Source organism: Peromyscus eremicus, chromosome 19 (assembly GCF_949786415.1).
Source record: "Peromyscus eremicus chromosome 19, PerEre_H2_v1, whole genome shotgun sequence".
Classification (NCBI taxonomy): domain Eukaryota; kingdom Metazoa; phylum Chordata; class Mammalia; order Rodentia; family Cricetidae; genus Peromyscus; species Peromyscus eremicus.
The window spans coordinates 45,917,293-45,933,483 of NC_081435.1; the positions used below are offsets into that span (position 1 = coordinate 45,917,293).

At 42.6% G+C, this 16,191-nt stretch overlaps 1 protein-coding gene across 1 annotated transcript in view; it reads right to left on the reverse strand.

Annotated features, from left to right (window-relative positions):
* The window catches only part of Fbn2 (fibrillin 2), a 216,533-nt gene that overhangs the window by 10,951 nt on the left and 189,391 nt on the right, over positions 1 to 16,191 (reverse strand). The window contains exons 56-61 of the mRNA XM_059246115.1: positions 8,622 to 8,747; positions 7,182 to 7,388; positions 5,907 to 6,032; positions 4,144 to 4,266; positions 2,269 to 2,385; positions 1,536 to 1,664 (exon numbers count right to left, since the gene is read on the reverse strand). Of these exons, the coding sequence (XP_059102098.1) occupies positions 1,536 to 1,664; positions 2,269 to 2,385; positions 4,144 to 4,266; positions 5,907 to 6,032; positions 7,182 to 7,388; positions 8,622 to 8,747 (828 nt within the window). The remainder of the gene's footprint in view (positions 1 to 1,535; positions 1,665 to 2,268; positions 2,386 to 4,143; positions 4,267 to 5,906; positions 6,033 to 7,181; positions 7,389 to 8,621; positions 8,748 to 16,191) is intronic.

Consider the following 16,191-nt stretch of genomic DNA (forward strand, 5'->3'; position numbering starts at 1 on the left):
GACACAACCTTTAAGGGAACAAATAAACAAGGCATGGTGTAGAAAGGATGGCTGAGATAAGAAACCACCTTATTCTGAATGTTGTCCACCAGACCATGGCACACCAGTGTTCTGAATAATAGTTTAATTTCAGCAAATCAACCATAGTAACCACAAATATGGTGCATTTTGAATTGATTAGCTCCATATGGTATTATTTATTTGGTAAATTATGTGTGTGTGTGTGTGTGTGTGTGCGCGCGCGTGTGTGTGCAGTTTCTAGCTGATTCAAGAGTGACTCACATGTAATCCTCATTGTGGGGAAGATACAAAAACCATGGAGATATCTATAAAGTATAATGGTTTTGCATGCAAAGTTTTTTTTGTTGTTGTTGGTCAAGACTAATTAGATGCAAATCCTTTTTAAGTATTTGAATATGTTGTTATTTTTAGGCAAGATGTGGTATGATACATATGGAATAATTTCTTTGTTAATATATGCATACACTTTTGGAATGACAACTAAGGCTTTGAAATCTACCCCAAAAAGAGTGAAATGAAATTGGCATGTCTGATGTGTGTGTAACAAATTTACATGGATAATTAATAAATGGTATCTTATGTGGATGGGCATGAGCTGAATTCACACATGGCAAGCAGCTGGTAGATTCAGAATGCTTTCAATGTCTATTGATTTCAAACACAAAAAAATTAAAAATTTTTAAAGCAAAAAAATGGGCTGAAAAACATGTACAAAAGTCCTATAATTCTTACAAAGAGCGTGTTTAAAATTCTGAATGTTTCTAGAGTTGAAAGCCACCTATTTCTAGGAATAACTTTAAAAAGGATGACTGACTCAATAATATAAATTGCAACACAATATAAAGATGTAAAGGTGATGAGGCATTCAACACTAACATATTCATCTTCCTGTACCTGAGCCCTTGCCAAGGAAACACTGAAGAGCCATGTCTTCAAACTGCGGGCAGACTCTCACCTCCCAATCAGCTGTTCCCTTGGATTTTGTAAGAGAAAAACACCTATTTCATGGGAGGCACCGTAAGCTCCCACTAATAGAGAGCATGGGACGAGCTTCAGCCTATGAAAAGGGCAACAGCCATCAGCGTCCTGCTCCAGTTAATTACTATTGTTGTGTGTGTATTTGTATGTGATGTGCATGCATGTGCGTATGCACGTTCTTATGTGTACAGGTACGTGTGCATGTGCAGAGAGGTGTGTGTGTGTGTGTGTGTGTGTGTGTGTGTGTGTGTGTGTGTGTGTGTGATGTTCCTCTAGTGTGCTCAACCTCGGATATTGAGGCAGGGTCTTTTGCTGAACTCAGAGCATGCTGATTCTTGTAGCTATCCACCTTGCTCCACAGAACCCACTCTGGCCTCCAGAGCACTGGGATTACAGCAGAGGTAGCATGCCTATTTTTCATTTACTTGGGTTCTGGGGACCTGAACTCTGTTCCTCAGCCTGATATGGCAAATGCTTCATGTACTAGGCTGTTTCCACAGCCCTAACATCAAAGGCTCTTGTGCACGTGAACTCACCTTCACAGTTCAGCCCAGAGGCGTCCAGAGAGAACCCTCTTTGGCATTCGCAGCTGAAGCTTCCAGGAGTATTTTGACAGATTCCTTTCGTGCCACAGAGTGAAGGCTGAGACCCACATTCATTATTGTCTAGCCAAGTAACAAGATGGAGGGAGAGAGTCAAACTTCCTGGTGTGTAGTATGTGAACTCAATCTCACTACGTGAAATAAGCAGACAGATACAAGCTCGAGCTTTCGGTATAGGGAGGAAGCATTTTAGACAAAGCTAAATCTGAATTTATTAGCAAGAGTAGCATAAAAAGTGTGGGTTTTTTTTGCAGTGACTTGAAAATAGAACGTATTTGAGAGTCACTAGAGGCACTGCTTTAGATAATATAGACTAAGAATCTTTTAACATGTGCCTTCTAAAAGTAAAACTGAAATATTCCAGTGTGGCTATTAGCTTTTAATCCTGTTTTATCTGAGCATGTGTCACAGCAGTACAGAATATGAAACGGAGGCATTGCCTACAGTAGATACAATGTGTGATTACAGTTGTGCTGACACTGAGGGGGTCATGCTGAAGCACCACACAATGTCCCCACTGCACAAATGCCTGTCCAGGCCTTCTTCCCGTGGATGCTGTTCTTGTGCAGAAACGTCCCCGTTTCCTACGACTTCTTTAGGCCAGGCTGAGCCGTAGTTATGCACCTACCCAACATCTACAAAATACCCCAACTCAGATGTGCCTTACCAATGCAAGCAGTGTGATGCTGGGTGAACCCAGGAGGGCATTTACAGGTGAAGCCCCCCAGGGTGTTGACACAGAGGAACTGGCAATTGTGCTGTTTGGTTTGACATTCATCGAGGTCTGAAATGACAGAGAAATCCAGGAGAATCAGGAGGGCTATCTGCTTACCATTTGTCCTCACACATCCACAGGAGCTGTGCATTTTCTATGGGAGCATTTGGTTTACATTTTGGCTCTAGTTTATAAAGGCACGCATATGCTTATGAGGAAGGGCTTGAATGTGCATATTAAATAGTCTAAGTATACTTCTATAGAAGGCTATCAATCAGGACAGGGTGGCTAAAAGGTTTTAGAGCAAAGTTTTCTTAAAGTAAGAACTGGATGGCTGAAACATAGCAAGTTCACCCTTTTCAAAGCTAACATGGAAAAGTAGTCCTGCTTGTACTTAATGTGGTTTAGAACATGGATGGTGACTTATTACAGGGAATATTAAATAAAAATAGAACAGAGTTTGGAAATGGAGGAAGGTTTACCAGATCTAAATGGAAACACCATCGCTAACATGAGAGAAGCCAAAACTTCGCTTCTGCTGGGCATGGTGGTGCATGACCGTCAAAAAGACAGTAACAAACCCCCAAACCAACGCAAAACCAACAAAACCAAACAACCACAAATTTAGAATTGACCTCTGGACTATTCTAATAGGAAACTCAAAATTTGATCTTGGTTTGAGTGAAGCTTAATTTGGAAAAAATACATTCAAACTAAGTTCCCTGCGCAGTGGAAGGTATGAGTTCCACACATTTTATAAACACCATGCAAAAGTCAGGTCATGTGAACTATTGCTCTCAACGGGGTTAAGAAAATCCCAGAACTTGCTACTTTTTATGCACTCATTTCTTAATATAGGTTGGAAATGAAAGCTTGCTTCACAGAGAATACAGGTAAACCATCTGCTCAATCCATTAGTATCATGCTTAGGATGGTTCACATAAAATCAAACACGGTATGGCGTGGAAGCCATTTTAATGATCAAATTTAGCCTGGTAATTACTTTTAATACTACACAAAAAGTAATGCAAACACTGACTTCTCACCTTTCTACAGTAAATGCAGATGTATGTAAGACTGCTGAGAGATGAAGTCTGAGGTAGGCAGCAACAAAAACTAATTTCTCATGGTTTGTTTCAACTCTTGCCTCAACATTTTTTTAATTAAAAAGTTACCATATGAATGAATAGATTATCCTATTTTCATATATGAACATCATTGTAATTTTCTCAAATTTACCCCCATTATCTCTTCTCGTTTCTCCCTCACGCCTCTGACCATCTCCCCAAAAGTGTTCTTCAACTTTCATGTCAGTCATACATATTTTCTTTTAAATTTTTAGTTTAAAATTTTTTAAAATTAATATTTTAAGACAGCAGACAATGTAGTAGGTTTCATTATGGCATTTTTACACTCCTTGGGAAAAAAAGTCTAGAATCTGTGTATGTCAGAAAACATGATATTTGCATTCCTGAGGTTGGCTTATTTTGCTTGATGTGATGACATCCAGTTCCATCCATTTTCCTTTGATGTAATTTTGAGTTTCCTGGCTTGGAAAAAAAATCCCAAAAAACCTCCATTATATGTGTGTGTGTGTGTGTGTGTGTGTGTGTGTGTGTGTGTGTGTGTGTGTGTTTAATTTCTAAGGAGTGAAACAGTGTGACTTAGATTTTGAAGTCCCTTTCCTTCTATAATGGAAGCCCTGGTGCAGCATCTGTGAAGCAGTGTTTTAACACAGGGAAAAGCCTGGGTTACAACTCTGATCACTAATGTGCAAACATTACTGAAGAGAGAGACCAGGGCGGCGGCCACTGAGATTCCCCTCACCTTTGCATGTCTTTCCGTCCTCCTGCAGGACGTACCCCCGGGGACAGGAGCACTGGTAACTGCCCTCGGTGTTCTTGCAGATGAAGTTGCACGGTTTTGGAGACTGTGAGCATTCGTCGAGGTCTGAGCGGAAGTAACACGAACATGAGAGCCCTGGTTACAAGAGACGGCCAGCCCCTCTCCCCTCTCCACATTCTTACTTCAACCTTCTGGCTCCTCCTCTGCAACTTACAGTGCAATCCAGCCCAAGAGAAACGATGCTTAGAGCAGTTTTCTCTAAAGTAGCAGACTGGCTTATGTGGTGATATATTGTGTACACCAGTAAAGCTCACCCGAGGATCAGAGGACAGAGCCAGCCACTAGATTAGACATAGAGAGGCCAGACAGTGGTGGCACACACCCTTAATCCTATCACTTGGGAGGCAGAGATCCATGTGGATCTCTGTGAGTTCAAGGCCGCTCTGGAAACAGAGCCAGGCAAAGGAATTCCAGATTGTAGAGAGCCCACCGGCTGAGTTACCTTGTTAATTGCTCTTAGATCTGTTACCATTCTCCACTGGCTTACTTTGAAGATCAATGTACAGATCGGGGCTACATCTTGTAATGTCTAGACAACCGTCTGGGCTCAAAAAAATTCCTCTGCAGATCAATTAGGCTGGACTAGACCTTGGAGGCTTTACCAGTGCGCTTTCCCACCTCCAGCCTTCTGGACACTCCTAGTTCTTCTTCATTGTCTCTCCAGTGTGGGTTTAGTCTGAGCCACCGACTCCCATTGCAGCCTCTCATGGATGCCCTCTGAGCACTCCATACACCTGTGAGGCAAGGCTCCCAACACGTTTCCCTCTTTATTTCATTTTATTTTTGGCCCCAGGGTGATGTTCCATTGTGGCCTTTCTACACTCCACTGTCCATTTACAGACTCTCACTGTTAAGCCGTACTGAAGGTCCTCACAGGGAGGAGCCACCTCTTCACGGCCAGGCCTATGACCGCCAGTAGGCCACCTCCGTTTCCTCCACAGAGCTCACTGGGTGGATGCCTATGGCATGCAGACAGCTCTTGACTAACAACCTACTCCTGGCTACTCCCCTGTCTGCTCTTTCTACTGTGTGAGTCAGATACTTACGAAGGGTCAGTCAGTTGGTTTTTCTTAATGTTTTTATGCCAGGTACTTGTTACTAAAATAGGCAATTTAAGAGGATGCAGCCGAAGCTGAGGAAATACCAAGAATCTAAGAAATGTTTGAGAGACAAGGGAAAAAAAAAAAGGCTACTCTCTAGCCTTCCGTTTGCCACCAATCAGATGATAAAAAAAATTCAAGAAAAATTATGTTGTAAAACAGCCAAAAGATGCTGTAGCGAGACTGCTCCACAAGGAGAGAGTTTACATGATGCCCTGACTTGCTTCTTTTCATGAAAAATTGTAGAAATGCATTCTGTTTCACACACAAACACACCGGATTCACAAGAAAAGTCTATTTCTCTTCACCAACTAAATGCACACTTGTAAATTTCAAATTAAAATAGAAAATGTTGAAAGCGCATTCGTCAATTTTTACATTTCCCTGACTGCACAGGAATCGAGATGAACTGGGCCCTGAATCCCACACAGTTATGGGAAAGTCAAGAACTCCATCGTTCAGAACAGCGTCACTGGCAAGTCTGGCATCCTCCAGGGCGAGCTGCACAGACCGGCGCTTCGCCGACCGCACTCCGTCTGGAGGAAGCAGGGATCACCAGACAGTGCGGGCGCAACCTCATCTTACCTACGCAAGCCGTCCCGCTGATGTCGGTGGTGTAGCCAACCTTGCAGAAGCAGCGGAAGGTGCCCATGGTGTTGACACACTGGCCGTTAGTGCAGAGGCTTGGCATCACCTTACACTCGTCGATGTCTGTGCGGTAAGAGAAGAGAGAGAAGGAAGAACAGGAGTCAATGTCTGCACAGTGGAGATGGCGGGAAGTGAGGAGGGACGAAGGGACTGGCGTGAGATGGCAGTGGACACCCGCAGAACCTCCAGAGTCCTTTCTCACTGTTCAGGGAACGGCAACGTGGGAGGGCAACAAAACCAACTGAGGAGGGGGGAGAGACAAACAGGGGAGGGCTATGCCGCAAGCCCCACACTGGACTGTACATATTGCTTGCTAAGTGAGAGTTACTACCTTTTAAAAAAATTATATATATATATATATATATATATATATATATATATATATATATATATATATATATTAGAAAGCTGCCTCTTTGAAGTATGACTCTTCTGAAATATGTGGTAATTGACTCTATATAGTCTTGGGCCTCTAGTTCCCATTGGCCTTAGATTCTAAAGGAAGGCTTCTGTTAGCAGTCAGGCTAACAGAAATGTGAAAAAGTAATCCTATCATAATTCCATCTAAAACACTGCTGCACTTATGTGTGCTCTGTACATGAATCACAAGAACATTGTGTAATGCGTTATAAAAGTGTGTGTGTGTGTGTGTGTGTGTGTGTGTGTGTGTGTGTGTACAGGTGTGTGTGGAAGCCAGGGGAACCCCCAAGCGGGCCTGGCTGGCTGGCCAGGGAACCTTAGGGACCCACCTGTTTTCATCTCCCTACCACTCTTGGCCTTTCAAAATGCAGGTCCTGGGAATTTAACTCATGCCTTCATGCTTGTAAGGCACTTGACCCACCCAGCTATCCCTCCAGGCCACGCTTCACAAAACTGAAGAGATCTATTCCTACATCAAACCCACAGAAGACTTTACAATCCTCACTTAGCAGATGAGGAGACGGAAGCACAAAACTATGGTAACAGTAAAGAATGTCCTCAAGAAAATGGCACAGACCTACCTGATCCCAAAGGCCGTGGGGTTAGTAACCTCTGAACTACACTCGCCTTGTGCCAAGAAATGTTGCTCACCTGAGTGTAGGTAGGAATTCATTCTATTTTCTGGATACTTCCACACTAGCAAGTTGAATAGTGAGGATTACTTTTTCATGTTTCTTTTAAACTAATTTGGATGTATGAAAACACAATCCCCGAAGCCCCCCAGCAGATCACCTCTTCCATCAGTGGCGTAGCCTGGGCCATGAGGACATATCTTTTTGTACTGGGCAGTTCCAGGAAGCGGGCACAGCTCACACTGGTGGCCCCAACCTCGGCCACCATCACAGCAGCATTCTGACTTCGTGACGAGGTTGCGGCTGCTGGACGCCATTTGACACATGGTCTGCAACACCTCTGCAAAGCACAGGCCCTGCCGGTTGTCTGCAACAAACACCAGGGAGACGAGAGTCAAGGTCAAGGAGCCGTCAGCCTGGTTTTCAGTGGACAGTCATGCTTTCCTCCTCAGCCACAACCTTCAACACTGAAAGTATTCTTCTTACGTGAGCAGTCTACACTTAGTAATTATAAGGTCTTGTTGACATTACACCCCCATGGTGCTTATACCACCAACAGATGATTAAACTTGACAAATTTACACAATATTCATTCTTTTCAATACAGTGAAAGTCATGACTGTCAGGACCCCAAAGAAAGAAACACCACGTACATTTATTTCCTTTTAGATAAAATAATGACAGGTAAGAATTACTGAAAAATAAAATCAAGACTATGTTATGAACGTGGTGCTTATTCCACTATTTTCTACAGTGAAAGGACTGAGTACATTATAGATAGTGTATTAATGTAAGTTCAGGGGTTTCTTCTTCAGTATGGCTTAATAAGCCAAGTATGCTAGTAAAATCATAATATGAACAGAAAACAGTATTCTTTGTAGGGTATCTTTGCTATTTCTTCAAAGACTCATTACCAGGGAAGGTCTAGATTGGAAACAACAGGACATAAAATACACTATGTTGAGTATAAAAATCTTCCTAGGATTGGAAGCAGCATGTTGATGCACCTCTGATGTCTGGCCCCATCAAGCCACTGGCCAGTTGATCGCTCTTCTTTACCTGGTTCCTTCAAATTTGACCACACCCTACAGCTGCCGCCATTAACTGCAACAGCTCCAGGAATGCCCACATTGCAGCATTGGTTTAGTGTGATGGAGTGCCCATTGGGTTTATATTTCCCCCTAGAAAATACTCTGTAGAACATTTTTCTGGACCGTAATATAAAAATTAACCTCCCTTGCACTTTGGAAATGTGGCTTTTGCTTTGCATTAATATTGGCGGAGCCTAGCTCACACTGCAAATATTTTCTTTTGGAATTAAGTCATTTCCTCGTGTAAGCCTTACTAAAGTCACATTTTCCACGGAGCTTAATTAATTGTAATTTTGGAAAGACTATTTCAGGTTGTTATTTACATTACATGTGCATGTATGACAGGCATATAAATATATCATTTTAATAGACGTATACCCGTGGGCAGAGGCACGGAGAGTACTGTGCTTATGAGGCTCACCAGACAAGAATACACGTGCGGAGCTCTTCTCTGATGACATCATAAACATGTTTCGCTCACCAAAGAAAATATTCCTATACTTGCTTACCGAGGCATTCGGTGCCGGAGGAGCTTGACTGGAATCCTTCGTTGCACTCACATCTGTAGCTCCCAATGATGTTAACGCAACGTCCATTTTCACAGATACCTGGCTTGGTTCTGCATTCGTTTTCATCTTCATAGAAAAAAAATAGTATGAGCAATGAGCAGCTTGTAAAACCACACATTTTTACCTATCTTCCAGTGGTTACACCTTACTTAAAATTCCTTGACAAAATACCAGTAAGATGGGATACATCACATCCCATATGACTATGGCACATGACTATGGCACCCCCTGTACCTCGTCCATCGAGGGAGTTCCTTTGGTAAAGTTTCCTTCTTGACCCTACCCCTGTTGAGGAGGGATGGCGATCTCACAGAGTCGCAATGGGAGGGAGAGCTCTTCCCTGAGACACCCCACCAGGAGAGGAAGAATTCTGTGGGCTGGGGAACGAAGTCATGCGGAAGAGGGATGGTCTGTTGAGATGGTGGTAACCAGGGATGAAAGCTTTTTGAGTGAAATCACAGGGCCAGCTGTGGTCTCTGAGGGCAGTTGATGGGACAGAGAATGTAGGGAGCTTGGCAACAAATAGATAACAAAGACAAACCCAAACTTATTCATAAAAGTTCCCGCTATCCTTACTCCGTTTGTACGGCATTTTGTCAATTGTACTGGATGATTTCTCAAAGCTGTTTTCAACATAAGGGAGCTCACGACAACTTCATCTTTTTGATAAATTGCTTCTTTTATACATTTTAGTTTTTTAGTCTTCAGTTTTCTGACATCTTTTTTTTTGTGTTCTCTTTTTATTAACATTTGCCTTGAATATCTTTCCCATCTCTTTATTTTCAAACCATCATCTCACTCTTTGATTTAGGTAGGTTTCTTGCAAAAAAAGAAACATTTAGCTGAACTTAAAAAGAATTGTAAAAATGCATTCGTCTTTCATGTAGCAATTGAAACCATTTATACTTACGATTTCACTCCTACCTGCCATTTCATATGTTTCAAATTATTTCATATTTACTATGCTGTTGCCCCACTCTCTTAACATCTATTGAATCAATCTACTTTTTATGCTTTCCTCTCCAACCCAGGTTTGGAAATTACCACGTTCTTGCCACTCTTTTAAGTAGCAGCCTTTAAATGATTTAAAAATGTTGCTTTATTGATTTTCTGCCAGAGTCAAGTAGAACATTGTATCTTTTTGATCCTATATATTGAATCTAGTACCCTGTGCGTGCTAGGTAAACATTCTACCGCTGGGCTATTGTCTCTAGGCCCCTTTATATTTTGAGACAAAGTCTTACTAAATTGCTCAGACTGGCTTAACCTGACTCCGTAGTCTAGGACGGATTTGAACTTGCCATCTTTTTGCCTCAGCCTCTTCAGGTCCTGCCCCAAGGGTGGGATCTGTTCCAAAGTTTTTAACCAGAACTTGGTATGCTTGTGAGAGGCTGTGTTACTACATACATGTAATGACTGTCTCTTGGATTAGATTATATAGTTTGTTAACTAGTTCAGAGAGGGCACGTGAATGTGAAATAAATTCCCAAACAGACTTTTGACAATGTCTTATTTTGACTGTTCTTAAACTCCATTGAGTTTAAAATTTTAGTTCAAGATTATTTCACTTTGAAGGGAATCTAGTTTTTTTTTTCTGGAAGAGCTGAGTATTTTCATTTTGTTTTTAGTGTTTTGAAACTCACAATGATGTAACTTTTATGTAGATATTCAGTTTTAGGGAAAAAAAAAACCTTATGGAAATTTTAAAGTACTCACAAAAATGATGAGCTAAATTATGAATTTTGCACGTTTTAGTTTGTTGTTTCTAGAATCTGAGGGCTCAGGTCTGCCATCCTAGAACTGATCCTTTCTCTCATGCTGTGACTTCTCTCTCTCCATATATATATACATGTTTTTTTGAGACAAGGTTTCTCTGTGTAGCCTTGGCTGCCCAGAACTTGCTCTGTAGACCAGACTGGCCTTGAATTCAGATCTACCTGCCTCTGCCCACCACCTCCTCCCATCCCCTGCCTTCCCCCCTGTACTCTCCTTTCCTTGGTGCTGGAATCAAGGGCGTGTGCTGCCACCACCCAGCTTAATGTATTTATATTGATTTGTAATTTAACAGCGGAAATTGAGTTCTTCAGGAAAGCTTTAGCTGGATGTACCGCCTAACCCAAGCTCCGATATTTGAGTGACTACTTGGTGTGCCTCAAGTTCTACCGTTACTTTGCTTTACTGCCCCTGGTAACAAGAATTAAAAAAAAAAAAAAAAAAGAAAGAAAAAAAGGGCAAAAAGCCAAATTCCCCACCGCTGCCAGACTCTGCAGCTGTCAGAGGGTGTGTATGGCGCTTCATTACCCAGGGCATTTTGATTCCCCACATCCACTGTCTCTCCTTGGACAGTTTCTGCACCAACTACTCCCATTTCCATGCCCATGGCTCTTCCTGTGCTCATGTCCTCTTCCTACTCTGTGTCTGACCCACAGCAGTACCACCCAGAGCGGTACGATGCTCCAGACAGTTCTCAGTTCATTCATGAGTCTGGGCACCACGGAACTTGGACTTTTGGGGACCATCCCACGACAGTCCCTAGTGTCTATGCAGCCGCAGTACTGAGGAGGGTATGTGAATGTCCTACTGGGGACTGTCCTCACTCTCAGCTTTTTCTCCCTTTCCACAAGATGAGGCCTTCGTTGTGTTCCAAGATCTCACGGTTCTCCCTTCTCAGGAAATCACACCCAGTAACTTCTACCTTGAAAACCAAAACCAGAACGCAACACTTCTCAGTCACACTTGACGACTCCGGTTATGGTCACATCATCACATTCTCTACGGGGGACAAAACTGGAAGGAAGGCTCCGTAATTGCCCACCCCACTTCCGCACCTCTGATTCTTTGCTTTACGCCCCTGCTCTGTCTCCCTCCACTGACACTTCCTGAAAGACCACCAAATCCAACTGTCATGCTGCTGTCTACATCTGACTCTTCCGCTCTGTAACACCTTGCAAAACAGACTCCCTGACTACCTACCCAATGACCAGTTCTCCATATTCTCAGGACAGCACGACACCCCACAGGGTCTCCTTTCCTGCTGGCCACTCTGTTTCCATTTCCCATGGGTTTTCAGCTGCCCTAAATAGTAGAGTTCCCAGAGCTCAGTTGCTGCCCCTTCACTTCCCTATGACCCCCTTCCCGGTGTCCATGCCAATTCCATTTAACAATATGTATGTCGGCAATTTATACCTCTGCCTCATGAATGTTTGTATGTGTAATAATACCAGTGGGATGTGAAATATATCCAACACATTCCACAGTCACACATATTGACACATCTCAGTCATTTGCGTACCTAATGCAAATTTTTACTTTTTCTAGTCTTTTCCATACACGTTTACAGTAACACTGTTCAATCAACTTACTCAAGTAAAAATCCTTCTCATCTTTTATACTTCTTTCCTTCATCTACCCTGTCATGCATCCATCAGCAATCCTGGATGTTGATTAGTTCATTGTTTATTCTAGGTCTGTCTGCATAACCATGGCCCCAACCTGGATGATTTTTTTCAATGGCCACCTAAATGACATCACTAATTCAGCTTCTTCCCCCTTCAAATGCACCACTTAACAAGGCTGCCAGAGAGCTCTAAAAAACGTCAGTTAGAGCTGGGGTGGGGTGGGGTGGCGGTGCACGCCTTTAATCCCAGCTCTCGGGAGGCAGAGCAAGGCAGATCTCTGTGAGTTCGAGGTCAGTCTGGTCTATAGAGCGAGATATCCAGGACAGGCACCAAAACTACACAGAGAAACCCTGTCTTGAAAGCCCCGCACCCCCCTCCCCAAAGTCAATTAGAGGATAACAATGCTAGCATTTAATCGAAACTTTACCATCTGCTCCTCTCTGTCCTAAGTTAGCCATGACAGCAACCCTATGAGGTAAGCGTCCTCACGATTACAATTTGTTTTAGCACCAGGAATCTGAGACACTGTTAATCCAATTTACTCAAGGTTATAGGCCAGCCAAGACTTACAACTAGGCTCCTCGTGTTCATGGCATATCCCAGGCCTTACAAATAAAGCACTCTGCCTTCTGGCCTTGGCTACAAAGCCAGACTCTTCACCACGACTTCAATGTTTTGGCCTCCCTTTGTGCCATGCTCTGGCACAGACTCTGATGCTGCTGCCCTTCCCTCTTGCCACAGGATCTGCCACACATTGTTGCCGATATTTCTTTCATTCTCCATCCCACGTCACAGCTCCCGGGTCACTTCATTAAACCCTGGAGCACGCTCTCCAGTATCTCCTACCCAGTCCCCCAAACTTACTTTCCTTAAAGGGCTTAATCACCACTATATGGCATTACCGTGATCATTTGTCTCTTTATTTGTCCAAGCTTCTTTGTCCCAAGCCAGGGAGGAAGTGAGGCGTTTGTCCTCAGACGAAACCGGTTTACTCATGGCGAATGTTTCATAAATATAATTAAACTAATGGATGACTCTTGTGTGAGGGTTTTCATGAGGCAGCGTGCTCTTTTTGATGGAGATTTAAATCTTTTTCCGAAGAATTTCTTCAAAATACTCAAATATACCCCAGGGATTTTTTTTTTTGCTTAGTTTTCCTTTTTTGCTTTTTTTTTTTTTTTTCAAAACAGGATTTCTCCATGTAACAACCCTAGCCATCCTGGAACTTGCTCTGTAGACCAGGCTGGCCTTGAAGTCACAGAGATCCACCTACCTCTGCCTCCTGAGTGCTGGGATTAAAGGCAGGCACCATCACGCTCCGCTTGTTTTCCTTTTTAAAAGGAATTTTATTCATAAACATTGTAGATACCTGTCTTCTACTTAATCATTTTGTTGACCCACTCTATATCCACATTTCTAATTGTATTTTCTGTCATTTCTATTTTGTGAATCCACACACGTCTTCGAGCACGTGCCGATGTGCATGTGTGCAGGCACACAGAGACTGGAGGTTACCATGGGTATCTTCCTGTGTTGTGCTCGCTTTAGTTTTTGAGACAGGTCTCTCACTAAACCTAGCTTCCACCGTTTTGGCTGGTCTGGCTAGTCAGCACATCCCAAGAACCCTTCTTTCCCTTTCTCTAGTGCTGAGATTCCAGGTGCCCACCGCAGAGCCAGACTCCACCTGGGTGCTGAGAGCTGGACTCGGGTCCTATGCTGCACAGTAAGCACTCCACCTCTACCAACCAAGCCATCTCCCCAGCCTTTGTTTCTACTCTGTCACTTCCAAAGTGATGTTTAACTCCTGTAACAGGTGCATTTCTTTTCTGAGCTTTGCTAGATTACCATTACATTGTCTTTTCTTCTGTATTTCAGTAGCTTTTAAACCATTTGGGTCTTTAACAGTCTTTCTCACAGATGGCTGAAGTGATTTTTCTAAATCATTTTCTCTCTCCCGTTGTCTTGAGTTTTATTTCTTATCTTGCTCCCTCTCTCCCTTCTACTCTGCACATGTGACCTGCGTATTTGGCCTTGAATAGGTTTTCTGCAGTTTGACTTTATTTGTTTACTTGTTGAAAAAGTAGACCAGCAGGTCACTGTGGGAAAGCCGGCATAATCTGTGGTTTCCATGCACATATTTCCTTACGAACATCTTCAACGAATCTGTCATGCCTTGAGTCCCTGGGGCACTGCGCTGCGTCAGATGATCGTTGCCGTCTGGGTCACACGGCGCACAAAACCTTAGGCTCTCTAGTGACTGCTTTGTCCCTCTGCCCTTGGACTGGTCTCTAGAAATCTCCACATCTAGACCAGCCTGTTGACAATTAAACAGCATGGTACCAGCCTATCTCTCACATCCGCCCTTCCCGAGACTGCAGGGTAGAACAACGGAGCCTCCAGGAAAAGGCTCCCACGTCTCTCGTTCACTGTGCTCCGATCTGCTAATCAAACTTTTGAAAACTGAGATGGTTGGCTAAAGTCTGCAGGAGAATGTGTCACCAGACACCTGTGCTGTGTTTGGAACCTGACACTGTCTAACAGCACCCTTCAAAGTCTGCGGTGACTGGGTCTTTGTTTAAGTCGAGAGAGTCCAGTACTCATCTTCTCCCACAACATTTCGAAAGTCTTCAAGGTTGAGAAGGACATATCTTTATTCCATCATCTTTAAAATAAACTGCTTTCTCCTAAATTACAACCTCAGATGCTTATGAATCCGTTTTCAATCAAATGTAATGATCTTGGTATATTTTTTCTATTTATTAGATTTCGGAATTTGTGATTTGTTCAAGAAATGATTGCTTGATTATAATATATTGCAGGATCAAGTTTCCACCTCTGGTTAATTTTATAGTTTTCTTTCTGTTTTTTTTTTCTATGTCCTACACAATGTCCTTAGCTTGCCATGTTTTATATTTTTATTACAATTGACTTTTTTTGAGACATTTTCTTGGACTCCAAGGTTATGTACGTACATTTTTCATTTTCCAAATGATGTTATTTTCCACCCTGAATTTTGCAAATGCTTTTTATTTTTATAATATTTTGTTATTTGTGTGGGATTTCTAATTGCGAAATCATACCGCCTGCATCAAATGGACTTTTCCATAGCGTTTTTTCCGGTGGTCCTAAAAGCTTTTGTCTACTGTTCCACTACCAGTGTGCTATAATGAAAAGCTTGAGGGTTTGATAAACTTCAAAACCTGATTCTTATGACGTAGCCCAGGCTGGCTTTGAACACGTAGTCCCAAACGCTAGTGTCACAAGCTTGAGCCACTATGCCACGCCTTGGGACTTACATCTTTTATTGTGTATTTTAACCACAAAAAGTACAGATACAAAATGCTGCCCATCAACAAGATCATAAAATATTAGGATTAGAGGAGATGCCTTTCTTCCCACATCCCCAAAAAAGAAAATGAGGGACTAAGAATGAAACCCTTTTTGGAGTTATTCTGCTCCTTTGCAACTGTTTTAATGAGAAGCTTCATCCTGATGTCTACCCTTGTTCCCCAGGAAACAGACAGATAAATGTACTGGCATTATAACAAGAGAGCCTGACAGTGATAAAGAATGGGAAATTTCCATGTCAATAAAGCAAAACATATTTCTAGGTACGTTAGCCAGATAGAATTAGACTAATAGCTTACAGTCTGACTTAAAACAAAGGAAAAGTGTTTCAGGTGCAGTAATCAGGACGGTTATTTCCTCCTTCCCACATGTTAGAATTGGGTCATATGCTAGATTTGAGGAACACATGTTTTGACTTAGGAGACTAGGTTAATCCCCTGAATGGATGGATCTTGGATAACAGTGATTGGGAAACAGCCACGGAATAATTAAACACTTAAACAAACAAACAAAAAGCCTAACTGTCATTAAAAAAAGTTTGTTAAATTACAAGACACTGCATGCTGTAGTGTGGATACTCAATGTCCCCTAAAGGCTGATATGCTGAAGGTTAGCCACCATGTGGGTTGTAGCGAAACCTTGATGAGGTGGGGTATAGCAAGGAGGTGCCAGGGTCAACGAAGACTTGTTCCCTATGGGGACTATAGGATCCCAGAGCCTGCCTCGTTTCTTTGGCCTGGATTTTGTGGTCTTAATGAGTACTT